The following is a 26,984-nucleotide window of genomic DNA, read 5'->3' as shown; positions in this document are numbered from 1 at the left end:
GCCATCTAGTGGACAATCTGTTTCCCCCTGCCTGATTAAGGTAGTGAGACCGCATAATGAGCCTTCCAATCATGCGGTGCCCACGTGTTTACCCGTGAGATACAGACTTAAATACTTGAGTAACAAAACTACATGGTGTGTAAATCTACAGAGAAGAACTCGACATGAGTCGTTCTTTTAATTAACTGTATGACAACTTCAAACCATAAGACCATAATATTTCTCAGTTATTCACATAAAGGGCTGTTTTCCAGTTAACTCGCAGTTTTTGTGAGAGACCGTCACCCCTGATTATGCCCACCGAGCCGACCCATACTATAGGCTCTATAGGTCCTGATTTACATATGTCCAGCCAGCTATTGAGACCGGAAATTAAGCATATTTGCATTCACAAAATAAAAGCGTACTGCGTTGAAGACCGTAAAGAAACAAGACGGAGACACCATTTTGGATGTGGAAATTATACGTGTTTTTGTGGCTATAGATAGGTATTTTCCGGGTTTTATTGTTGATATGTGTTTCGTGTGACCCATATAATCATAAGATTGGTTTGGTTAAATTGTACATGTGTCTGTGGAGGCTGAGGGTAAAAATAAGCTTGTTTTCATTCTATATTGTCTCTTCACCTGTTTCCAGAGCCTACATAGAAAGGCAGGCATCATCTCGTTTCCTAACAACCACCAACTAACGGACTAAAAATTACAAATTTTAAACATGTATGAACCCAAGACTTATCTTAAAGCATCACGTCACTTTAACTCCAACCATAATCCCTACCATGACAAATCATGACGCACCCACTTTGCCTGGCAACCACCTAACGACGGACTAAAATTACATTACAGCAGGACCTGAGCATCGCAGGGGGACCTTTTGAAGCACATTGTCCTATGCATTTTTCCTAGGTGCGTGTAAATTACATTTATATGTTAACTATAAGACATTTAATTTTGAAAACCATAATCAAATTCAAGTTGTGAAATCGAGTACAGACCCAGCTGTTTTTGTTTGTTTGTTTGTTTGTTTTACTTTTGTATTTTCAGTTTTCTCATTATGACCAATATTGATCAAGACCAAAAATACCGCGGCATGAGCAGGTACAAGATAAAATAAAACCGCGAATATGCTCCGCAGCTCTTTTAATTTGAAAGCGGAAGTGTGATATGCAATGCTCGACGAGGGGCTACGCTGACTGTCAAGCGTTTGGAATAGGACTACGACGTGTAGCTGACCGTGTTCAGCTGTAAAATTCAAAAGGGCTTGGTAAGAAAAAGGAAAAAAAAAAATTAAATATTTTAGAGAAGTAAGCTATACGCGAACCCGGCGCCAAAAAAACAAGGCTGACTTTCTTTTTTGTGTGAAAACCTAGAAGTTGCATTATGGATTCGGGGAAACACCCATGCGCTCCACCAGCGGGATGGTCCAGTGAGAAGTCCTCCATGGGCCAAGCGCCCCCTCCACCCTACCAGGACGACAGTAACCCTGGCCCTGGATATCCACTGCAGGTAACCAGCACATTTAAAGACACATTTTTTAAGACAATCTAAAAAAGAGAGAGAGAGAGAGGTATTTAATCCAATAAAAACTTTAGTTATATTTTCTCTATTTACCTATAGACTGCTAAACAATGTTATCATGTAATCATGACTTTTCCCATCGGTTCGTTCGGTTGTGTTATTATGATATTCATCCTGCTGAGTTGGTTAGCTGCATATATATATATATATATATATATATATATATATATATATATATATATATATATATAATATGGAGAGAGAGAGAGAGATCTAAAGACGAGGTAAGATGTACTCCTTCTATATTTAACCTCTATCAACAACAGTCTCGTTTTTCCATAAATCACTTATCCAACCGGTTTTCCCACTTCAACCACCTGTTTCGTTTGCAGTGGAAATGAGTTGGTCTTATTTCACCTCTGTGTCCTGCAGGGTTATCCCGGGCAGCCTGCAGGAGTAGGATATGGACAGCCTGCAGGAGTAGGTTATGGACAGCCTGCAGGAGTAGGTTATGGACAGCCTGCAGGGGCAGGATATGGACAGCCTGCAGGGGCAGGATATGGACAGCCAGCTCATCCCATGGGTGGACAGTACCCTGCACCTCAGCAGGGTACTGTCGTGGTCCAGCCCACAGTGTATGTGGCTCAGGGTCCTCTAACTAACCCCGTCAATGACTACTTGGGCTACTCCATCTTCACCATGTTGTGCTGTTGCCTGCCACTTGGAATTGCTGCCCTTATCTTCTCCATCTTGGTGAGTCTCAAAAAAGAAAGTTTTTCATTCTTCATGGACTGTTGCACTGCAATAAATACACATCATAAAGCTGTTTGTTTAAGGAGATGAGATGATACCTAAAGAATTCCAAGAGTTCTAAAATGAAATGAAATAATAAATTAAATTTGTCATTAAGTAATTAAATTTGGGAATAAATAATAATTCTACTAATAATCAAAATAATAAACTCAAAGATTACTAATAGTTCTGGTGGCTTTCTTCCACCACTGATGCTTGTGGTTTCATTTATAATGTATTTTGGGAGACCTGGCTACATCAAGTCCACACCAGCACCAATTCAGTTGACTGTAACACTGCATCAACTCAGTACCTTGGATAATCTGTGTTGACTTGCTGTTAGATGTTGGGGTCTGTTGAAAAGCCACAGCAAGAATTTACATTTTAAAATAATTTTATGGTGCACTCCAGGACAGGAACCATGAAGTAATTGATTAAAAAGTGGAATATTTAAAGATATGTTTAATTAAACAAATTGAAATGTTAATTAATTAATGATAAATTTAATGTATTCATTTATTATTTACGCAGTTTTTTTTATTTTTATTTTAGCACATTTAGCCCTCCATAGTTTTAAAACATTCAGTATAAAGTTCATTGAGGTATTAAAGTAAACCATGCTGTTCAGAACAACATCTAACACCCACATGTTACTGCGTGGGAACCAGATTAGAGAACATGCTTAGGTTACCAGAAGGTGTAAAAATTTGTGCAGAGAAAAGGAGAAGTGAAAGATGCAAAGATGTGCAATAACTGTGTGACAAGAATTCACATGGAAATCAAAAAGACTAGGGGAATAAGTAAAGATGCCATATCCAATGTGGCACGAGAGATGAGAGCGAGATGTTTAAAAACAAAACAAAAAATATTGTACCCACAGTCTTGAGGAGGGGAGGATGGGTATTGCTTTTTACTTCCATCTGGAACGAATGGCTTTTTAAATGGTTGGTTTTGGACTTGATTGACCTGAATGTCTTTGCAGAGGGCAGGGAGAAGAGTAAGTAGTGGCTGCATTGGGTGTGGCCATCATAAAACAGCTGGCTGTCTTTTCGAGTCAGCAGGTGTGACTTTCACAGAGACAGAGAGAGAGTAGAGTAGATAACCATTGTGGGAAAACTCAGCAGTAAGAACACGCTGGTGGTGAAACGCTCTGCAGTGCAAGGGTTTCACTTGCATTTGAAAGAAGGCAGCTGTAATTACCGGCGTAATTGAATATAGACCCACATAATTTCCTCTGAGGCACACAGTGAGCAGCAAAGAGGCGTTGCAAGTGAATGCAAGTGAAACCCTTGCACTGCAGAGCGTTTCACCAGAGATCATCAACAACAACCATCCCAGTTATTCAGGGACTAAATCCACCACAATAAGTGAATGCAATATTTACAGGCACGTCCTGCTGTAATCGTTGTTGCTGCTGACGTTGGGCTCTTTGTATTCTGGTAGAGTCGAGATTCTGGCTCCAAGACATAACTGTAGATTTGAAAAATTGTCATTTGCAATTAAGAGCAATTAAAAGAAAGTAGGTCTTTACTGAGGGGCTTTAAAGGGACAGAAAAAGAATTTCCGTAGGCTGCAAATAAAAGGGGTCTCAAAGTGAATCCAATGTGGAAGTTGCATTCTTTATTCCAGCCAGCAGGGGGCAATTCTTATGTTTGTGGTAACAAATATTGTTAAACAGGAATATATGGGGAAAACAGTCTACGGCTCCCTTTATCCATGGTCTCAGTAAAGCCTTTTCTGATGAGTTTATGGTCCCTGGTTTTAAGTGGTATTGAAAACAATATGATGATTATTTTGTAAAATATGGTCATTATTAGTGTCAAGAAGGGCTATAAAGCAGGATGTGCTTAAAGCCATTGCTTTATAGCTGTACTAGAACAAATCTTAGTTTTAGTAACTGTTCAAAGTTACAACAATTAGTCCAGGAATACAAATATGGAGGTGAAAATGAGCAGAACAGCCCTCTTTAATGCCTTTTTTAACACGGTCTCATTAGAGTGCTACTGCATGCACGTTGTCTCTGGAAGTTGTGGTAGTTGATTCTTACAGGATGGAAAAGACACCCTTGCTTCCTCCATGTTTGTAGTTAAAGGCCAAAAATAACCTTACATTTTACTGCATTCGCAGAGACTCCTGCAGAGTATCACTTTTAAATAAAGGTGACTTCTGAAGCTTTAATGTAAATGTTTTTGCCATAGTGACTTGCAATGCACTTCTATGTGACTGTGCACAATGTTTTATATTATGTTTATTTTTTCATCAGTATTCAGAAGCCTACAGAAACACAAAGCGTGCATATTGCCCTGCATTTTCTGTTGTTTTTTTTTTTTAGCCTTTCTTGAGACAAAGAAAATGACAGATGAAAAAACAGAGTCATTAAGCTTTTAAGCTTTTCTAAATTTCTTGTGCTAGGTTTTGTTAAAGTTATGGCTGAGACTACACATGTCATGCTGTGCTAATTATAACTCGCGACACATACCTTCCAAAGCAGCAGATGCTTCCGAGCTGTTATTTTTAAAATGTTACACATGCATCTTTCAGTATTTACATTGTGGTTGTCCACAGTTTCCCACAGTTGCTGTTGTGAACCTAATTAGAATAAAACTAAAACATATTTTTTACCATTACATAACATTGTAGGATTATTGCTTAAAAATAAATAAATACAATTTTTAAAAAGGCATCTATATTGACCAGTGCGGATTAAATATGAAAAAAATTAGCATCAAATGCTGGGATACGACAAAGGCACGATAAGATCAACAAACTCTATTCACTAAGTTTATGCTTTAAGGCAGAAGATTTAAAATTAATCACTCAAGGCTTATTTCGGCCTCTTTTAGCATTTAATAATAATAATAATGGGTTGCATTTCTATAGCGCTTTTCGGGACCCCTCAAAGCGCTTTACAATACCACTATTCATTCACTCTCACATTCATAAAGGGCACTTATGTAAGGTTGATGATTTGTTGCTCTCCCGAATCATGCATAGACACACTTTCAGTTCGTGCTGGAAGAACATGAACTCCTCGATGTCTCCCTCTCTGTCTTCCTCGTCTCTCCTGCAGGTTCACGCATCCTGGCCCTTGTTTTGTCTGTGCCTACACAAAGTTGGCATTATAGCAGCCCCACCTCTTTCCATTACTATATCACAGCCGCTGGGTCTAACACTTTGTCTGGTGTTGTCTTGTAGAAACAGTATCTCTGTGTTGGGGCTGGTCGTTTTGGTCTACATTAGACATAATAATGCAGTTCTTCTCATAGACACTGGCTCTTTTGTCAAGCTGAGGAATTTCAGATTGTTGGTGATCACGCGGTCATGAGGATCTCATCATTTTGGCAATATGGAGAATGCCCACTGATTTATTTTTGTTTTTAATCTGCCTCTGTGTAATCTGTGAATCTCTTAGCTTCAGTACTGACAAATCATTGAAACAGCAGTAAAACCAATTTTATGGCATTTACAGCAGCATGTGCCTGAAGACATGGTACACTTACAGTGGGGCAAAAAAGTATTTAGTCAGCCACCGATTGTGCAAGTTCCCCCACCTAAAATGATGACAGAGGTCAGTAATTTGCACCAGAGGTACACTTCAACTGTGAGAGACAGAATGTGAAAAAAAAAAATCCATGAATCCACATGGTAGGATTTGTAAAGAATTTATTCGTAAATCAGGGTGGAAAATAAGTATTTGGTCAATAACAAAAATACAACTCAATACTTTGTAACATAACCTTTGTTGGCAATAACAGAGGTCAAACGTTTACTATAGGTCTTTACCAGGTTTGCACACACAGTAGCTGGTATTTTGGCCCATTCCTCCATGCAGATCTTCTCGAGAGCAGTGATGTTTTGGGGCTGTCGCCGAGCAACACGGACTTTCAACTCCCGCCACAGATTTTCTATGGGGTTGAGGTCTGGAGACTGGCTAGGCCACTCCAGGACTTTCAAATGCTTCTTACGGAGCCACTCCTTTGTTGCCCGGGCGGTGTGTTTTGGATCATTGTCATGTTGGAAGACCCAGCCTCGTTTCATCTTCAAAGTTCTCACTGATGGAAGGAGGTTTTGGCTCAAAATCTCACGATACATGGCCCCATTCATTCTGTCCTTAACACGGATCAGTCGTCCTGTCCCCTTGGCAGAAAAACAGCCCCATAGCATGATGTTTCCACCCCCATGCTTCACAGTAGGTATGGTGTTCTTGGGATGCAACTCAGTATTCTTCTTCCTCCAAACACGACGAGTTGAGTTTATACCAAAAAGTTCTACTTTGGTTTCATCTGACCACATGACATTCTCCCAATCCTCTGCTGTATCATCCATGTGCTCTCTGGCAAACTTCAGACGGGCCTGGACATGCACTGGCTTCAGCAGCGGAACACGTCTGGCACTGCGGGATTTGATTCCCTGCCGTTGTAGTGTGTTACTGATGGTGACCTTTGTTACTTTGGTCCCAGCTCTCTGCAGGTCATTCACCAGGTCCCCCCGTGTGGTTCTGGGATCTTTGCTCACCGTTCTCATGATCATTTTGACCCCACGGGATGAGATCTTGCGTGGAGCCCCAGATCGAGGGAGATTATCAGTGGTCTTGTATAGAGATGGACCGATCCGATATTACGTATCGGTATCGGTCCGATACTGACCTAAATTACTGGATCGGATATCGGAGAAAAATAAAAAATGTAATCCGATCCATTAAATATCACGAAAGCACCTCACAAAACTTGCAACACGCCGTAACTCACCTCAGAACGTTAGCACGTCGGAGCAGTATGCATCACGTGATAGAGCGGCTGTGGCATGCGGGACCTGTGGTCTGGATAGCATTTGGAGCTTCGCTAGCAACCTGGCATTTCATCTCCGACAAAGTTATCCCCGAGAGAAGTAAAGCAAGTGTGTAAGTCCATCTCTGAATGTTTGTAAAGCATTCCTGCGTTAAGCTTAACGAGCGACTGCCTCTCGCTCTCCGGCTGCTACTTCAATCATGAAACTGCTTAATGATCAGCTGATCGGCTCTTTGTTTTTGGCCCACTTTGCACCAGAAAGAGGAAACCAGCGGCTGAACAACAGCAGCACGTTTAAGCTTGATAAGCTGTTGTTAGAATTTATTTAATATTACTTTCTACACCAGGATCTTTTTCTACGTAGCTGACGCTGGTAACTGTGCAGGGGCGGATCTAGCAAAGTTTAGCCAGGGGGGCCGATAGGGCATTAACTGGGAAAAGGGGGCACAAAGACATACTTTTCTTTCTTATTCTCATTTAAAATGTCTAGCTTTTAATAAATAATTATCTGACACACAAAGTTTTAATTTGATGTAAAATGAATAGAAGTCAATTACTGTACATAGTGACTATTAAGTCTAATATATATACCCTAGTAAGCTATAGTACTTTTTCCTTTGGGAAGGTACCATCTGTGCAGTCTGCAATTTTGTTGAAGAAAGATGTTGAATCTATTTAATATTTCTTGAAAAATAATTGATTTCTGTGCATTTTTTTTTCACACTGCATCAAATTAAGGTTGATTACGTCGATTAAGCATCATGAGGTGGCGCGTGAGGGGTGGTTCCCTATTTTTTATTTATTTATTTTTGTTGTTGCTGGGAGTTGGAACCCTATTAGTTAGGTTGCTTAATATTTACGCTAAGTACTCTTTAAAATACCAGAATAGGGAGGATGGTGTAGGTTTAAGTTTATTAGATTGATCAGTATTGCTGAACTATGAAATATTTTTTTTGTATACAGGTATAACAGAATAGCTTTAGTGTAGTTGTTGTTTTAAACTTGAGTATGAACTTGCAGACTTGCAAAATGCAGCAAGATATTTTAAAAAACAGTTTTGTTGATTAAAAAACACTATATCGGATTCATATCGGTATCGGCAGATATCCAAATTTATGATATCGGTATCGGTATCGGACATAAAAAAGTGGTATCGTGCCATCTCTAGTCTTGTATGTCTTCCATTTTCTGATGATTGCTCCCACTGTTGATTTTTTCACACCAAGCTGCTTGCCTATTGTAGATTCACTCTTCCCAGTCTGGTGCAGGTCTACAATACTTTTCCTGGTGTCTTTCGAAAGCTCTTTGGTCTTGGCCATGGCGGCGTTTGGAGTCTGACTGTTTGAGGCTGTGGACAGGTGTCTTTTATACAGATGATGAGTTCAAACAGGTGCCATTCATACAGGTAACGAGTGGGGGACAGAAAAGCTTCTTACAGAAGACATTACAGGTCTGTGAGAGCCAGAGATTTTCCTTGTTTGAGGTGACCAAATACTTATTTTCCACCCTGATTTACGAATAAATTCTTTACAAATCCTACCATGTGGATTCATGGATTTTTTTTTCACATTCTGTCTCTCACAGTTGAAGTGTACCTCTGGTGCAAATTACTGACCTCTGTCATCATTTTAAGTGGGGGAACTTGCACAATCGGTGGCTGACTAAATACTTTTTTGCCCCACTGTATGTCTTCAACCTGGCACCACCTGCCACACCACATGTGTGAGGTGACAGACACTGAGAGGTGCACAACCAGCGGAATAAAGACCAAAGGTTTTGGTGCACGCTGCTGTTTGTGAAAGCAACAACGCCAGTTGCAACAGGGGCTTAACAGCTTGTGGCTTGTTGTTATGAACAATTTGAGGTAACGGTGATTCGTGTTTGTTTCCATTCTTTCTAATGGAAAAGTTCCGGGTTTTTCTTCCTTTTCTGTGAGCTTTTCTGAATTAATTGCTTTATGACAAAATACTGTGGAGCTTTCAGTAGCACTACATGCCCCCGGGCTTTCCAAAAATCCCCACTTTTGTCGCAATCAGGCTCGAGCAGTCAGTTACCTCAGCTCAAGGGCATTGCCTGCTTTTGTGAAGGCATCACCAAACAGCTCTTTGTTTCCCTGTCAGAGATTTACAGTTAACAAACAGTCAGGTGAATAAACAACACTGAGACACTTAAGATTGACAACGTGCGGCATGGGTGAAAAGCTCAGAGCAAATCACACCGAACTGCAGTATTCGTTTATTTTTATAGGTTACATCGTCAATATGCAAATATAATCACATTTCCTGTTACGCAGGTCCTGATGCTGTCTGTGTGTGTGTGTGTGTGTGTGTGTGTGTGTGTGTGTGTGTGTGTGTGTGTGTGTGTGTGTCACAAAGTATGTGTGTTGCAAGTCAATTTCTAAGAATAATATAATGCAAGTCAACTTCTGCAGATGTGTATTTCTGTACTGATCTCTTGTGTCTGGTGAAATATGTGTAACATAACTTTTGAAGCATAAGCAAGTAAAACAATAAAAACTCCCTAACATTCCCCAAATGCCAGCATTTTCTTCAGAAGCCCTTATTTACAATGAGTGAACATTCAGATGAGCTAATTCTTCTGCAGAGGGGTGATGTATTTGAACTGGAATTTAAGGTTATTTCCTCTTGCTGACCTTAAAATGTGGCATACATTTTAGTTTGTGTCACATTAAAATGTGATACAAATTTATTTTTGGTCTAACATGGCATTTCTTGTTACTGAACTGTCATGTTACGTATTGAAATCAAAGTGGAGACAGTTTTGTGTTTAACCACGGAGCTACAGAGAGCAACATAAAGGCAAACACTGGTCATTGGCTGTAATGTCAGGTGCTCTGTAGCATCTGATTGAGGTAAATTTAAATATTAAAGTGTAAAATGTTTGATCAACACTAAAGAAAATTAGATTTGATTCTGTAAAAGGATCTTCATGTAAAACTGTCTGTAGTCACCAAAACCGATAAAGCCAAAGTAAATATTTGTTCCGACAGGACTTTACTCAGATCAGTGTGACCAACTACCTGATAGCAACAAGAAGCTGTTTTTTTTGTTTGGTTGTTTTGTTTTTTTACATTATATTTTTTTTCTAAAGAGAAATAACCACTTTTCTATCTGAACATTACATTAAACTTACTTGAAAATGTTATTTGACAGATGTGAATGGCGTCTTTTCTACGTTCACTCGGTTAAATGAAATAACAGTTGATGACAGGAGAACTGTAGAAAGATGTGAAAAAGATCTAATGAGAGATTATTTTGTTTTCACCATGATAAGTGGTTAGCAAGACATTGATTAGAGCTGTGCAGTGAGGTAAGAATTCATCACTGAGTGTACTGAATCCGGTTTTAACCCTTTCCTTTCTGATGTCTAAAACTTTTGGCATATTTGACTGTAAAAAGTTTATTTATTTAAAGTCATCGCTAACAAATCTAAAAGCAGGGCAACAGAGCAGTGCGAAAAGCACATACAATTGTCACTTAAGTAGACGCACAGGTATTTGTGTAGCACCTATTTTTGTGCAGTGTTATCTGAACCTTCACCTGCCACTTAGTTATAATAATAAAATAATTATGATAATGCAGGTAAATACAATCTTTATTTCAAGTTAAATTGCAAATGTAATGAAGAAAAAAACAATTGGGTTTTTAAAAGTTCAATTTGAGATTTTGTCGTGGTCCTGAGTTGACTCACTGGTTTTGAATACTGTTATCTTATGTTTTAGATTAATTCTTAAGATTTTCTTGTTCTTAGGGTTTGATTTCTGTTTTGTATTTTTAGCTCCTGTTCTGTGTCTCTGTGCCTGTCCTGGTCCCACATCTGTGTTCCCTCCCTGTTGCTGTGTCTGATGTCTTTGTGTTAAGTTTTCGTGTCTTGCGTTTGGTCTGCGTTGCTTCCTGTGTCTTGTTAGCTCTGATTTATTCCTGCTGTGTTATCACCTGTTCCCTATCCTCTCGTTGTCAGTCTGTGTATTTAAGCCTTGCGATTCTCTCTGTCTGTGTCACATCTTTAACGTCATCCACACCTTCTCCGTGTTGTGTCTCATCCCTCTGTGTTCTGGTGAAGTTCTGGTTCCCAGTTCCACTCTCCTAGTCTATGCTTCCTAGTTTTAGTTTCCTGAGTCTAGTTAGTTCATGTTTGAGGTTCTTGTTTTGTTTTTGTAAAGTTTACTTCTTACAAAGAGTGTTTTAGCAAATAACGCAACTGTTAGCTTCCTGTTTCTGAGTACATTTAGGTCCACATCCTGCCCGCAGACAGATTTGTGATTTGGCAGATAATGAAAAACCCCAAGTTCTACTGTGGCGGCGTAGTGTGGGAAACAGAATCACTTTAGAGCTATGCCCAAATGCTATAGCTACAAAACAAGCCCAAATCATCACTCCACACCTCTGTGCTTGACAGTTGGTATGAGCTGTTTGTGTTGATATGCCACGTTTGGTTTTCCCCAAACATGGCACTGTGCATTATGACCGTAACAACCATCTCTACTTTGTGCTTGTCCATCCAAAAGACATTTTTCCAGGAGTCTTGTGAAAATTCCAAACCTAAGCTTTGTTGCTATCTTATTTTTAGAGAGGAAAGACTCTTTTTGGCAACCCTTCCATACAAGCTGTGTTTCTTCTAATTGTACTGTCATTGGCTCTTGAATTTTCTTATTATTATTATTATTGTTGTTGTTGTTGTATTATTAGTTTTTAATTTCTTTGAGTATTGAACAGTCTGACCTTTGGCCAAAAGGCTGTGAAAACGTTTTTTCCCATGACTCCATATATATCACAAGTATGTACGTGTTGGTACGTGTTTAACATAGAAATATGCTTCTGAGTTTCAACCACAAATACATAAAACTGTTAAAGAGTAAAATGCCACTCAACCCCCCTGCTGTTAGCCTTACCACAAGATTCGGATGGCTCACAGAGGTGAGTGACATTTTGTGTGGTTAAGATGTGTTGAGGATGTTGTACATGTTCCAGGAAATCTCTAAACTGTTGGTAAACTGTAGGTTGAAAAGACAGAGACAGAACAAGAACATCTGAACAATATTAACTCACTGAATAAGCTAGCTAAACTACTCTTTGCCCGTCACTTTGCTTTCATTTCATTGTGGCAAAACTATGCAGACTTTTTTATCAGCTGCGTTCAGCTTTGCTTGCTGCAATGTTACCAAATCCCATGCAGAAAGAAGACGAAGAAGCAGCACGGGCAGACACACTGATAACCCTCCATTGAGACGGCACACAGATTATACTGTCTAACCTACAACAAGGCAAGCTAGTCAGAAGGAAAGGAGAGCCGTGCTTTCAAAGAGCACTTTCTCGATTTTGGGACACTAGTGCATTAGTCTAGTGCACTAGTGCATTAGTGCATTAGTCTGTAGAAAGGCTGCCCTTTCTACAAACCAGTTTGGGCTGTGTTTTTATCAGATTAGTTTGTTTCCCTTGGGCCTGCTGTTCTGTTGAATGGACTGTCTAATCCTGTTAGCCAAGCTCCTTCCTACAAATAATTCAGCTGTAATATCACCATAAGAATATATTTTAATGTTTTATTCCTTGGCTTTTGTAGGAATTCCCCCCCCTAATTGGCAGCAGAGATGACTCTGTGGTTCTTAAATGTTTGTAGGAAAACAGCCCTTTGCTTTCTTGTGTACAACCTCACTTGATGAGGTTGTGCTCGATTGCTAGTTGTAAGAGTCACTGAATGCAATGTGATGTTGTTTTTGTATGTTGTGGCCCCTATTAGTCTTCAAGGCTTCAAGGTACTTTTTAAACTAATGGATTAGACAAACATTAAGCAGATGTCTCCTCAGCATTTTTAGTGGGAGCTCAAAATAAAGATGGAGGATAGGTGTGGTCCAGTCTAAGTACTGAATAAAGTATGCTAACAACAGCTGGTCTGTTGTTTCCTATTTTATTAAAAGTCCTGTGGTTTCCCACGTTGTCCCAACATGTCAGTTTAAGTTTTCATGTGGCCTAAAATGTTTTTTTTTTTTTTAATGGAGTAAATATTGGATTAAAACTCTTGGTAAACTTCTATTTAAGAGATAAAACGATGGGAGTGCTTCATATTGCCTCAGTAAATATTCTGCAGTGTGGCTCTTAAACAGCAATTGCTCGCAAATTACAGTTTACCCATAAGTAGTAATCATCACATAGAGTTCCTTCTCAGTGTGTGCATATCACCGTCATGGGCCATTTGTTCCACAGTCTCAACAGTCAGCTTGTTTTCCGTAAGTTAAACGTTCTTGCCACACCTCTAACAACATAACAGTTGGTACAGTAATTTAGAGTGTTCTGTGCCATGATTGTGTTTGTGAAGAGTTACTGCTAAGCTTTTGTGTTTCTGAAAGTGCATGCATCAGTTCCTCAATACTCCGTTTTCAAATTTTCCAAAGTGAAAAATAATCTTTGTTTACATCATCATTAAGAGGGAACAGGATGCAGGATGAGATGGCTGATGAGAAAAAATGAACTTGATGCATGTCCACTACAGAGTAATGCAGAGTGCAGAATCATAGGATGCCAACAATACTTGACAAAAGGGTTTGTACTAAACTGGAGAACCCAAAAATCCAACAAAGGATGTAACTAGAAACGTACATATGAGACACAATTTCTTTAGGCAAGGTAAATCTGAGGCACATTAGGAGGAGCAACGGGCAATTTGAAAGGAGGAAGAGGAAGGTGGGACTCACAGGAAACCAATGGGGAATGAGATATGGGAAAACATCACGACGGTTAGAAGAGACAATTGACTGTGAAAGTAAAACAGGAACCAAGCAAGCAATGCCACACAGCAATAGAAATCCCCACAGTAAACATGATGATAGAGGCAGGGGCACACGCACTAACACAAATCCAAATTAGGGAACACAGAGGGACACAACCAGTTCTTACCAGGATACTAAAGCCAAAATGTAACCAAAAACTCCAAATAGGGAAATGAAAACCTGAACCAGAACTCAGAACAGCAATACACATCCTTTCCTATCAGCCTACCTCTCTGACATGTCTTCCCAATGTGTTGTTTGTGTAAGTTTGGTCAGAAGGTTCCTTTGTAAGTGTGCATGCGCCATTAGCGTGCTGCCTGCTGTAACCTATAATTTCCTTCGGGATTAATAAAGTATTCTGATTCTGATAATCAAGCAGGAAAACTTGGTTTGGAATTCTTACTGAGATAATGTAAAACGTCCTGGCTTGCGTGGCTATGCTACTTCTCATTCTTTTTATTATGTAATTTAATAATTTTCTTTACATTATGAATGTTGACGGTTGTAGAATGTCTCAATGTTCAAACTGCTGGAAAACATTACATCTTCCACACGTTTCCATTTTCAGAAGATCAGAGTATATCGTTAGCTTCATAGCATAAGTGCCTAAGTCATTGACTTAGGCAATTATGCTATGAAGCTAACGATATGCTTTCTGGGTTTTTAAGCTCTAAACAAGTATCATCAGTGGAGGTCCAACAACCAAGAGCAGCAACAACAACCAAATTGCTTTGTTTTTCTTCCTTATCACTTTCAGACTCGGGAATCCAACCACGTTGGCGATCGGATGTCAGCGGAGCGGAGCAGCAGGACAGCCAGGACACTGAACCATGTGGCTTTGGGACTCGGTATTGCTGGCCTGATCCTCACAATTGTTTATGTGGCAGTTGTGATAAATGCCGTTGGCAAATACTGATTTAACATTTTTTCTATATTGCCTCTTCATGCTCAGAAACAGGTTATGTGATCATATCAGGAACATTATTGGCTTTCAGGATGACGTTTTATTGGAAACTTTTTAAATTTGTGGCCCCTAATGTGCTGAAAAATCTTTGACGTTAACCCTATAATGGCATTTGTATCATATTTGCCCTCTTTCTCATCAACATAATCAATACCTTCCATAATTTTAAAATGTTATGGACAAAACTCTTTTTTAAAAGAGTCTAAATTTAACATTGTTGTTAACAAAAAATTGTCAAAAACGCCCAATGTATCAAATGTGATACAAAGAAAATATCTCATAAATATCTCATAAACAACATAATATAGCACAGAAAATGTGGATTTGGTTATAAGGGTTATTAAACATCTCAGTTCCAAAACAATTTGAATTTTTTCTGGTTATTTTTTGATGGGTTGGGTCTTACAGAGTTAATCAAATTATTATCAACAGTGATTGGCAATTTATTGTTATGATCTTGCTGAATACATCCAAATCACTGCAACCCATTACTCTTCAGCAGTGTGAAGACTAGCATCTATTGCCAAAGATTCATATTTACTAATCAGTTATTTTGCTTATGATTTGCTTTTGTATGTTATCACGCATCTATCGTCACATTTTTGACATGTATGGGGTTTTGTTTCTCAATTTTGATGCCTTATGAATGAGAGTTTATTGTGCTGTCATTACACAAGCAGAATTCATGCCATACAAAGTTTATGTTTCATGATTAAATGGCAAATGATTATCACAACTTTAGGTTGTGAGATTAAAGTTTGACTTTGAGTTTTGTGAAAGTATTAAAAGGCTAAAATGTTTACGAACATTAAAATTCCTCACTGATGGAGACATGTGTTTTGTCCATGCTGAAAAACAGTGGAAGACTGAAGTCTGTTGATCATCAGTTTTGCAATCTTAAACAGGATGTCATAGACTGTTTAGAGGAGTGCAAAGCTTCTCACGAAATCAGCAGTAAAGTAGAAACAGTTGAGGCATTATGAGGAGCAGTTCAGTCGGGCTCCAATTCGCTCTGTGTAGGTATCGCTGGTGTTCTGTTGCGCTCTGTGTTTTCTTTGTAGCCAATGCTTAAGACTGTATACCAAATTTCTTTATAAATAAAGTTGAAGTATGTCATGAGAAAAATGTTTGTGTTGTTTAATTGGATGAGTTTTATCAGACCAGTTTCAGAGCCTTCCCATAGAAACCTTGGGAACACAACTGTGGAATAAGTGAGTTTGCAGCTTAACTGTTGAATACATTATTTTACAGGTGTACAGGTGCATTTTAAAGAAAACTGTTTCTGTTAATACACAACTACAAAATTATTCCATTAAAAAAACAAAATGATTTGAGTGGATATTATTAGCTCCCCCACCCCCCTAGAAACCATAACACAAACCAGCGATGGGTTTTATTTTCCAATGTACACACGGTATAAAAACCTCAAGGGTCTGAGTGTCATTTGAGAAAGCATCGTGCCAAAACAACAAGTTTAGACTTGAGCGGGGCCTGCACTTCCACAGGTCCCACTGGTTTAGACTTATTTCTGTTAACAAAGCAAGACAGAGCAGCTCAACCGGTTTTCACATGCTAGCAAGGGAAGGATCTCAGAGCAGCCCTTCTGCCCTTGGTGTCAGACCACTTCGAAGAACCAGCTTCCACTGCAGCCTTTTATTTCTGTGACACGCAGTTTCAAATTCAAATTTTATTTGTCACAGTCATACACAGTACGATATGCAGTGAAATGCTTAGACAACTGCTCGTGACCTAAAGAAAAAAAAAAAGGAAAAGGCTATGAATAAGATAGGAAATAAATATAAAAAATTAAAAAGTGTAAATTTAACTAGGAAGGAATAAAATATAAAAATTAAGGTTAAAAATGAAATAACTGTACAACACAAATTAGAATGAAGGGTAAATTTAACTGGGAAAGAATAAGATAAAATATATAAATTAAAGTTGAAAATAAAATAACTGTACAACAAAATAAACAGTATAGAACTATATAAGAATGTATGAAGAAATATAAATAAATAAATATATATATACAGGGAGTGCAGAATTATTAGGCAAGTTGTATTTTTGAGGAATAATTTTATTATTGAACAACAACCATGTTCTCAATGAACCCAAAACACTCATTAATATCAAAGCTGAATGTTTTTGGAAGTAGTTTTTAGTTTGTTTTTAGTTTTAGCTATTTTAGGGGGATATCTGTGTGTGCAGGTGACTATTACTGTGCATAATTATTAGGCAACTTAACAAAAAACAAATATATACCCATTTCAATTATTTATTTTTACCAGTGAAACCAATATAACATCTCCACATTCACAAATATACATTTCTGACATTCAAAAACAAAACAAAAACAAATCAGCGACCAATATAGCCACCTTTCTTTGCAAGGACACTCAAAAGCCTGCCATCCATGGATTCTGTCAGTGTTTTGATCTGTTCACCATCAACATTGCGTGCAGCAGCAACCACAGCCTCCCAGACACTGTTCAGAGAGGTGTACTGTTTTCCCTCCTTGTAAATCTCACATGTGATGATGGACCACAGGTTCTCAATGGGGTTCAGATCAGGTGAACAAGGTGGCCATGTCATTAGTTTTTCTTCTTTTATACCCTTTCTTGCCAGCCACGCTGTGGAGTACTTGGACGCGTGTGATGGAGCATTGTCCTGCATGAAAATCATGTTTTTCTTGAAGGATGCAGACTTCTTCCTGTACCACTGCTTGAAGAAGGTGTCTTCCAGAAACTGGCAGTAGGACTGGGAGTTGAGCTTGAATCCATCCTCAACCCGAAAAGGCCCCACAAGCTCATCTTTGATGATACCAGCCCAAACCAGTACTCCACCTCCACCTTGCTGGCGTCTGAGTCGGACTGGAGCTCTCTACCCATTACCAATCCAGCCACGGGCCCATCCATCTGGCCCATTAAGACTCACTCTCATTTCATCAGTCCATAAAACCTTAGAAAAACCAGTCTTGAGATATTTCTTGGCCCAGTCTTGACGTTTCAGCTTGTGTGTCTTGTTCAGTGGTGGTCGTCTTTCAGCCTTTCTTACCTTGGTCATGTGTCTGAGTATTGCACACCTTGTGCTTTTGGGCACTCCAGTGATGTTGCAGCTCTGAAATATGGCCAAACTGATGGCAAGTGGCATCTTGGCAGCTGCACGCTTGACTTTTCTCAGTTCATGGGCAGTTATTTTGCGCCTTGGTTTTTCCACACGCTTCTTGCGACCCTGTTGACTATTTTGAATGAAACGCTTGATTGTTCGATGATCACGCTTCAGAAGCTTTGCAATTTTGAGACTGCTGCATCCCTCTGCAAGATATCTCACTATTTTTGACTTTTCTGAGCCTGTCAAGTCCTTCTTTTGACCCATTTTGCCAAAGGAAAGGATGTTGCCTAATAATTATGCACACCTGATATAGGGTGTTGATGTCATTAGACCACACCCCTTCTCATTACAGAGATGCACGTCACCTAATATGCTTAATTGGTAGTAGGCTTTCGAGCCTATACAGCTTGGAGTAAGACAACATGCATGAAGAGGATGATGTGGACAAAATACTCATTTGCCTAATAATTCTGCACTCCCTGTACTCACAATAACAGCAGCTGTACAAGTATTAACTGGAAATGAAGAATATAGTAACCAGTGTTGTGCAATCCACATTATGTCTTGTGCAGTGCAAATATGCTTAAAGTGATTTAAGTGATGAAGTGAAAACAATGTCCAGAAAGTCCAGTGTGTGTGTAAGAACCATATGTGTGGGTCAGTACTGTGTGGTGTGTGATTGAGAGACCGTATCGCCTGCGGGAAGAAGCTCCTCCTCAGTCTCTCTGTGTTGGTCTTCAGGGAGCGGAATCGCTTTCCTGACCTCAACAGAGAGAACAGTCTGTTGTTGGGGTGGCTGAGGTCCTTCACGATCTTCCTGGCCTTGGTCCAGCACCGCCTGCTGTAGATTGAGTGCAGGTCAGGGAGCTCGGAGCGGATGGTGCGCTCAGCTGACCGCACAACCCTCTGTAGAGCTCGTCTGTCCTGCATGGTGCTGTTCCCGAACCAGGTTAAGATGTTTCCCGCCAGGATGCTCTCTATGGTGCACGAGTAAAAGTTCCTGAGCACCTTGGAGGGCAGTTGGAAGTCTCTCAAGCGTCTGAGGTGGTAGAGACGCTGTCGGGCCTTTTTCACCACGGTGTTGATGTGACAGGACTATGACAGGTCCTGCGTGATGTGAACTCCGAGGTATTTGAAGCTGTCCACTCTCTCCACTGGGCACTCGTTGATGACGGGGGTCTGGTAGTTCCTCTCCTGCTTAGTGCTGAAGTCCACTATCAGCTCCTTTGTCTTACTGACGTTTAGAAGGAGGTTGTTCCTCTGGCACCAGTTCTCCAGATTCCTAATCTCCTTCAGGTAGGCCGTCTCGTTGTTATCAGAGATCAGGCCCACCACGACGGTGTCGTCAGCAAACTTGATGATGGTGGTGGAGCTGGTAGTGGCCACACAGTCATATGTGTACAGAGAGTACAGCAGGGGGCTCAGAACACACCCCTGGGGGGCTCCAGTGCTGAGAGTGGTGGAGGCTGAGACATGTCCGCCCATCCTTACTGCCTGTGGTCTGCCAGTTAGGAAGTTGGAGATCCACTGACACATAGATGAGCTGAGTCCCAGATGCTCCAGCTTGGTGGTGAGTGTGGAGGGAATTATGGTGTTAAATGCAGAGCTGTAGTCTATGAAGAGCATTTTAACATAATTCCCCCTTCTAGTGTCCAAGTGAGTGAGTGATGTGTGGAGGAGATGAGAGATGGCATCGTCTGTGGAACGATTTGGACGGTAAGCAAACTGTAGTGGGTCCAGTGTGTCTGGTAGTGAAGAAATGATGAAGTCTCTGACCAGGCGTTCAAAGCACTTCATCACTACTGAGGTGAGGGCTACAGGGCGATAGTCATTGAGAGAAGCAGGGTGGGGTTTCTTCGGGACAGGAACAATGATGGACTCTTTGAAGCATGTGGGGATCACTGACTGAGATAAAGAGATGTTGAATATCTCAGTGAACACAGGAGCTAGCTGGTATGCGCAGTCTCTGAGGATACGACCTGGGATGCCGTCTGGTCCTGCTGCTTTCCTGGTGTTCACTCTCTTGACGGCTCTCCTTACTTCATGCTCGGAGATGACGAGAACGTTTCCGGTGCTGGCAGTATCTTCTTGTCTGCAGCCGTTAGCGCCGCTAGCACTAGCATTGTTGGAGTCCTTAGCTGCAGCCTCGAAGCGAGCATAGAAAGTGTTCAGCTCGTCTGCCAGAGTCACGGCCGCGTTCGTCATACCGGTTGTTGGTGCTTTATAGTCCGTTATTGTCCTTAGTCCCCGCCACAGGCTCCTAGAGTCACTCTGTTGGAGTTGTGACTCTAGTTTCCTCCCGTAGCGCTGCTTCGCCTCTTTCACCGCCCTCCGCACGTTATATGACGCGGCTTTGTACGGGTCCATGTCCCCCGTCGTGAGTCCCGTGTTGTAGGCAGCGGTGCGGGATCTCAGAGCGTCGCGGATGGTTTTATCCACCCACGGCTTCTGGTTGGGAAACGTTGTGATAGTCTTTGTCTCCACGGTATCATCCACTAGTTTCCCGATGAATCCCACAACTGCTTCCGTAAACACGTTGACATCATCCTCGGAGCTGTTTCTGAACATGCCCCAGTCTGCGTCATCGAGTGCGTCCTTTAACGCGGCCACCGATTGATCTTCCTCTGAACCGGAACTTCCTGTTTCAGCCTTTGTTTGTATTTTGGCATGAGGAAGATGGCGGGGTGATCGGATTTGCCAAACGGAGGGCGGGATTGTGCCTTGTAGCCGTCCTTGACCGTAGTGTAGCAGTGGTCTAGTGTCCTTTCACCTCTGGTGGGGCAGGTGATGTGTTGATAAAAGTTCGGCGCTGCGCGTTTGAGGTTGGCACTATTAAAGTCCCCCGTCACAATAAGCGCAGCGTCCCGGTGTTGTGTCTGGTGCTGTGTGAGTGCCTCATGCAGCTCGCATAAGGCGGTGACCGTGTCCGCTTGTGGTGGAATATAAACGGCACTTACAATGACCGATGTAAATTCCCGAGGTAGATATAAAGGACGACACATGATGGACAGTAGTTCCAGATTTGGTGTGCAGGAGCGTGTGAGAGGAACAACGTTCGCACTGTTGCACCAGTTGTTGTTCACCAGTTTCCACAAACACCCATTGTAAAACGAATAGTTATGTCTATAACCTCTGTTCCCTGAAGGAGAGGAACGAGGTACAACACATAAGTATGGGATATCACGCCCTCGCGTGTCCTGGCTGAAGAAACCTTTAATCACGCCTTTAAGGCAGATGACGTGTGATGACACGCGCATGGCCCCGCCTGCACATATAGCCGCTGTCATCACAGTCATCCCTCAGTTCGATAGCCGCTCTTCACCAAGCCAAACTGCTCAGTGGGGCCACCTTGTGTTGTACCTCGTTCCTCTCCTTCAGGGAACAGAAGTTATAGACATAACTATTCGTTCCCTTTCAGTCGATTTACTCGGTACAACACATAAGTATGGGACATATATACACGCCCCACAGAGCAGCCACCGAACTGGAATCGGACCACCACATCCTTAGTGAATGGTAGACCCAGCAGAAAGGACAGCATGAGCCATCGAAGGGGCTGTAACGTCCAACCGATAAAACCGCACAAAAGTGTGCGGTGATGCCCAACTAGCTGCCGCACAAATATCAGCTACAGGCACCCCTTTAAAAAGAGCCCATGAGGTTGCCATCCCCCTGGTGGAATGAGCTCTCACCCCGTGGGGCAAAGCAAGACCAAGCCGTATGCCAGTGAGATAGCTTCTATAATCCAGTGGGACAGCCTCTGTTTCGACAGAGCTCTACCTCTATTTGGATTAGCGAAGCAGACAAACAGCTGGTCACATAAACGCACATTCTGAGTGCGCTCAATGTAGGTGCGTAGCACACGCACTGGACAAAGAGAATGCATCCTCCTCTGCTCCTCAGATGCAAAAGGAGGGGAGCAAAAGCTCAGCAACTCAAACTGCATTGAGCTAGAAGATGCAGGCATGATCTTGGGAAAATAGGCAGCATTTGGACGCAATACGACCTTGTGGCCATCAGAAGAGAACTGTGTGCAGGAGGGATGCACAGAGAGCGCATGAAGGTCACCCACTCGCTTTGCCGAAGCCAAAGCGAGAAGTAATGCAGTCTTTTATGAAAGAAATTTCATATCCACAGACTCAATGGGTTCAAACGGGGGGCTACAAAGGGCCTCCAGCACCAAAGACAAGTCCCAAGCAGGGACACTGGACTTAAGCACGGGCCTCAGCTGGCGAACTCCTTTCAGAAAACGTATGGCGAGGGGATGTGCACCTGGTGTCACCCCGTCAAAGCCAATATGACAAGCAGATATAGCTGCCAAATAAACCTTAATTGTCGAAAATGAAAGGCCCTTATCCAGCAGCTCCTGCAGGAATGTCAAAACATCCACAATAGAGCACTGAAATGGGAGAATGTGGTGGTCCTGGCACCATTGCTCGAAGGCTCGCCATTTGTAAGCATACAAGCCTCTAGTAGATGAGGCCCTAGCGCTCTGAATTGTCGCTATCACACTAGGTGGCAAACCCTTAGCAATCAAGTTTAACCTCTCAGCAGGTAAGCATAAAGGCGCCACAGATCTGGGTGCGGATCAAACACTTTTCCTCCCGCCTGAGAGAGGAGATCCCTGCAGAGAGGAAGCTGCCAAGGACTCGCTGCTAGCAGGCTGATTATCTCTGCATACCACGACCTTGCGGGCCACCAAGGGGCCACTAGAATCAGAGAGAGGGAATGCCAACGCACTCTCTCTAGAACTGGAGATATCATTTCCACTGGGGGAAATGCATACAGGAGCACGTCTGGCCATTGGTGCGCTAGCGCGTCCAAGCCCAAGGGTGCATCGTGGTCGATTATGGAGAAGAACAGGGGGCAGTGAGTATTTACCCTGGAAGCAAAAAGATCTATTTGCGCCTTGCCTAATAAGTCCCAAATCTGAGCCACTATTAAAGGGTGTAACCTCCATTCTCTCACCAGAGGACCCCCCCGTTGAGAGAAGGTCGGGCCCCAGGTTCAGGTGGCCCGGGACATGGGTGGCTCTTAGAGAGAGAAAATGAACACTGCACCATAACAGCAGAGAGCGAGACAGGAGCAGCCCGGGCTCCCTCCAAGGACTGAGAGCTAGCATGCAAGACGCGGTTACCGGCAGCCTCCTCCAGAGGTGACGCGATGCACACAAACGGTGAGAGAGAGTCCAGCGCTGAAACGCTCTCATTTTTAACAGTCCAAGTGGCACTACGGCGATCAAAGATGCCATCATGCCCAACAAGCTTAATATCGTCTGGAAACGCAGTCTGCGTCCCAAATGAAACTGAGCGAGGCAGCGATGAAACGCGGCCACTCTGTGCTCCGACAAACGCGCGCGGCTGGAAAGCGAGCATATTTCCAAACCGAGAAAAGTAATCTGCTGACTCGGGATTAGCGAGCTCTTTTGAAAGTTCACAGAGAACCCCAGTGTCTGAATGTGTGACAGAACCAGCAACAGCTGTGTCTCTACCTGCTCTCTGGAGCAAGCTACGAGAGCCCAGTCGTCTAGGTAGGCTAAGATGCGGATTCCTCTCTCTCTGAGGGGCGCTAGTGCTGCCTCGGCACATTTCGTAAAGGTGCGAGGAGCAAGCGACAGCCCGAACGGCAGCACTAGGTATCCGTAGGCTACGCCCTCGAATGCAAACCTCAGAAACTGCTTGTGTTTCGGGTGTATAGCCACATGAAAATAAGCATCTGTTAGATCGATTGTTGCAAACCAATCTCCCGAGCCGACCGCATTCAAGAGCTGTCTGAGTGTTAGCATCTTGAACCTGTACGTTCGTATATACGTGTTCAAGACTCGCAGGTCGAGGATGGGACGAAGCCCTCCCCCTTTTTTCGGAACAACAAAATAACGGCTGTACCAACCTTTGTCTGTCTCCGAAGCGGGGACCACTCGTATTGCTCTTTTCTGCAATAGCGCCTTTATTTCCTCTCTGAGTATCATGGCCGCCTCGGTGTTGACAGTCGTGTTTACGACTCTTTGGAAACGAGGCGGCTTGACCCGGAACTGCAACCGGTAACCCATGGCAACAGTTCGCAGCACCCATGGAGAGGGGGCGCAAGCGCAGCACTGAGGGAAGTCAGCAGCCAGCCGGCTGACCGTCGGCGGGGCGTTGTCGCCCCCCAGTGTGTCGTCACCCCCCAGTGTGTCTGCAGGGGACTGCATCACCTGCCTGACCTGGCACATTCTGCCTGCAGGCTGAGCATTTGTGATTGTTTGAGAATAAACAACCCTCTTTATTGATTTTAACATGGAAACATGTACATTTATACATTTTGTTGGAGGCACCTTTTCTAAGGCACAACAATGAAAAATAGCGGGAACACTCGATGTGGTCACCTGAACATTTAACACACCTGAACAGGGAGTTACCTGAGGCATTTTGTGTGCAGGGGTTTTGTGCTTGGGAGACAGTGTTAGGAAAGTGCAGCGCCTTCTGGGGCTGACAACCTGAACAGAACTTAAGCGGCACCTCTTGTGCGGCAACAGAGGGGTAAAAACAGCGTCTCCCTGCTGCTGGACCCCCTCTCCACTCGAAACCACAGCTAGGAGGGCTGAGGCTTCTTCCTCCTGGGCGTCGGGTCCCGCCGGGGGCCCGAGGGTGGGCCTTTGCTCCAGGCCGACTGGCGTGGAGCTCGGGCCGGAGGATGTGCTCTCGCTGGCGGCACACCCATTTCAGCAGTGGGCGCCGGTCTCTTGCCAGTCGGCAGAGGAGCGGCGGGCCTGTGAGAGCTAGCTGCGGGCTTGGGTTTCGGCTGACGTCTGGGGATGATGTCGCACAGAGCTTCCGTCTGCTTCTTCCTCAGATCGAATCTAGCCTGAATGGCTTCAAGTGAATGTCCGAATAACCCAGCCGCAGACACTGGTGCGTCCAGATATACAGCCCTGACCCTATCCGGGACGTCAGAGAGGGTCAGCCACAGGTGCCTCTGCGCCACTACTGTCGAAGCCATCCCTCTGCACAGGGAGAGCGCTGCACAGCGAGACGCACGGAGGATGTAATCTGTGGCGACTCTGACCTCGTTAAGAAGAGGTGCCAGCGGGCTGTCATCAGGAACCAGCGATCCGAGCTCCGCCAGGCACATTGCCTGGTACGTCTGGAGCATGGTGACAGAGCTCATGGCGCGAGCAGTGCCGGCCTGAGCTCGATAAATCTTCTCCAGCTGCGAAGCAGAGAATCTGCAGTGCTTGGACGGCAGAGTTGCGGGGCCGCCGACACCATGGTTATGGGACGGGGCCAGATGAGCAGCCAGAGACGGCTCTATAGGGGGTGGGTTAGTTAAGCCAGCCCCCTCAGCGCCGTCCAATTCCATGTACTGTCCATAGCCGGGCACAGTGACGCGGGTAGACAGAGGTTTGTCCCATGATGCTGTTAGCTCGCAGAGAAAGTCTGGGAACATGGGAAGGCAGTTTTTGGCCGTTGCGGGCTCCGGTGGGAGGAAAAACCCCGCGAACCGCGACGGCTTCTGAGCTGGCGGAGGCGAGGGCCAGTCCACCTGCAGCTTCTCAGCAGCACGGCGAAACAGGGAGAAAAGAGAGGTGTCATCGTGGCCGACCGGCGCAGCAGCGGCAGTACATTGGGCCGACAATGAGCTCTCCTGCTCATCCTCCGACAAACCATGGATGTCCAGGCCGATGTCCAGCACGTCATCATCGTCCTGGGGAGCGCTGGCGGGCTTCAACCCAGGCTGAAGCCCGTCAGCGCTCCTGCATGGTTCTGGCTCGTCATCGGGGGTCAGAAACAAAGGAATGTCTTTGTTTGAACTAAGACTTACAAATGTAAGTACAATAATGGCAACATTTAACAATTTGACTCTAACACTAACACAGTCGGAGATGGCTATACAAAGTAGTCAAAGCATTTCCAAGTGTAAGAACTGCAGTGAGAAGTATTTTTAAGAAATTCAAGGCGAGTCACACATGGTTATAGAATGAGCCTGGTATAAGCAGGAAGTGAAACATTTCAAAGACTCTGGAAAGAAAACTAGTGTGAAATGTGTCTCAAGAACAACTGCCTAGACATTAGTGAATGACTTAGCCAAGTCATGAATTGTCCTCTCAAAGAAGGCGGTCACTAAAACCTTGCACAAGAATTGACTGCAAGATCAAGAAAATCTTCACTTGACTGAAGCCAGATTGAAGTATGATATTGACAACCAGGAGAAAGGTCATCCTTAGCATACTGTTCTATACTGTCTGGTTCTCTTTGGAAACAGGTCCTTTGGTCAGATGAGATGAAACTGGAGCTCTTTGGCCACAGAGATCATTCTTAGGGAGAGGTGTACGATCCAAAGAACACTGTCCCCACAGTGAAACACAGTGGTGGGAGCATTATGCTGTGGGAAACATGAAGAAAGAAGGACATGTGAAAATAAGAAAAAAAGAAATAAATGCAAGCACTCAGCACAAATCTGGGTCTGGGTTTGTATTCCAACAACACAAAGAGCCACAAAATATGTCGCTCCTGTAGAAGTACCTCCAGAAAACCAATGGGAGTATTACTGACTGGCTTGCACAAAGCCCTGACTAGAATCACACTGCAAATTTGTGGGGACCTTGAGAGAGTCGCCAAGAAAGAATGGATGTGTGGGACTGTTGAAAATGACAACACACAGCTGTTTGTTGTAGTTTTGTTTCTACAATATCCAAAATAAAACCAGGATATTTAGAAAAGGCTATGTTAAAACTATGCTTGCTGTTTAACAGCGCTTGGGAAATATCTTAAATGGCTTTAAAAGGAGAATCACAGACTGGAATTGTCATAAGAATTTTTAAAGCTGTACTGACTGAGGAAAAATTGCATGTGCTGGTTACACGGATGCTATATTTAAGATTCGGTGAGATTCAATCTGACTTCTTTTAGCTCCTACTCAATTTAACAGCTTTTCATTTGTTTCCACTGTAGTATTTATTTTCCCCCAGTCTACCAGTTACTTGTATTTACCTTTAAATTATTTGAACTGACACTTTAACTCCTTTTAGAGGATGTTCATGAGTACAGAAC

The 26,984-nt window shown here is 42.9% G+C and overlaps 1 protein-coding gene and 1 pseudogene across 2 annotated transcripts; one reads left to right on the top strand and one right to left on the bottom strand.

The window, feature by feature from the left end:
- Positions 1-771: 771 nt before the first annotated feature.
- Positions 772-15,969, top strand: LOC146563709 (uncharacterized). Of its 2 annotated transcripts, none has more exons than XM_085290962.1 (5): positions 772-905; positions 1,135-1,263; positions 1,370-1,505; positions 1,950-2,270; positions 14,638-15,969. In XM_085290962.1, the coding sequence occupies exons 3-5, from the start codon at positions 1,380-1,382 to the stop codon at positions 14,794-14,796; spliced, it is 606 nt and encodes a 201-aa protein (XP_085147088.1). In that variant the 5' UTR covers positions 772-905; positions 1,135-1,263; positions 1,370-1,379; the 3' UTR covers positions 14,797-15,969. The 2 variants fall into 2 exon arrangements, with proteins under 2 accessions (XP_085147088.1, XP_085147087.1); XM_085290961.1 differs by having other exon boundaries at positions 829-905; positions 1,044-1,263.
- A 5,492-nt stretch (positions 15,970-21,461) lies between these two features.
- On the bottom strand, positions 21,462-24,166 carry LOC146563708 (uncharacterized; annotated as a pseudogene).
- Between the last annotated feature and the right edge of the window lie 2,818 nt (positions 24,167-26,984).

The sequence above is a fragment of the Mchenga conophoros genome, linkage group LG11, assembly GCF_057382185.1.
Source record: "Mchenga conophoros isolate Kocher_MC1m ecotype Shallow Benthic linkage group LG11, M_conophoros_male_GT1.1, whole genome shotgun sequence".
NCBI classification, from domain to species: domain Eukaryota; kingdom Metazoa; phylum Chordata; class Actinopteri; order Cichliformes; family Cichlidae; genus Mchenga; species Mchenga conophoros.
This window is presented reverse-complemented; position numbering and strand designations above follow the sequence as displayed.

Excerpts from the sequence above, each read along its gene's own strand:
- LOC146563709 (XM_085290962.1), top strand. The coding sequence starts at position 1,380 with ATGGATTCGGGGAAACACCCATGCGCTCCACCAGCGGGATGGTCCAGT. Across the intron at positions 1,506-1,949 it reads GCCCTGGATATCCACTGCAG|GGTTATCCCGGGCAGCCTGC; the intron begins GTAACCAGCACA and ends TGTGTCCTGCAG. Across the intron at positions 2,271-14,637 it reads CCCTTATCTTCTCCATCTTG|ACTCGGGAATCCAACCACGT; the intron begins GTGAGTCTCAAA and ends TATCACTTTCAG.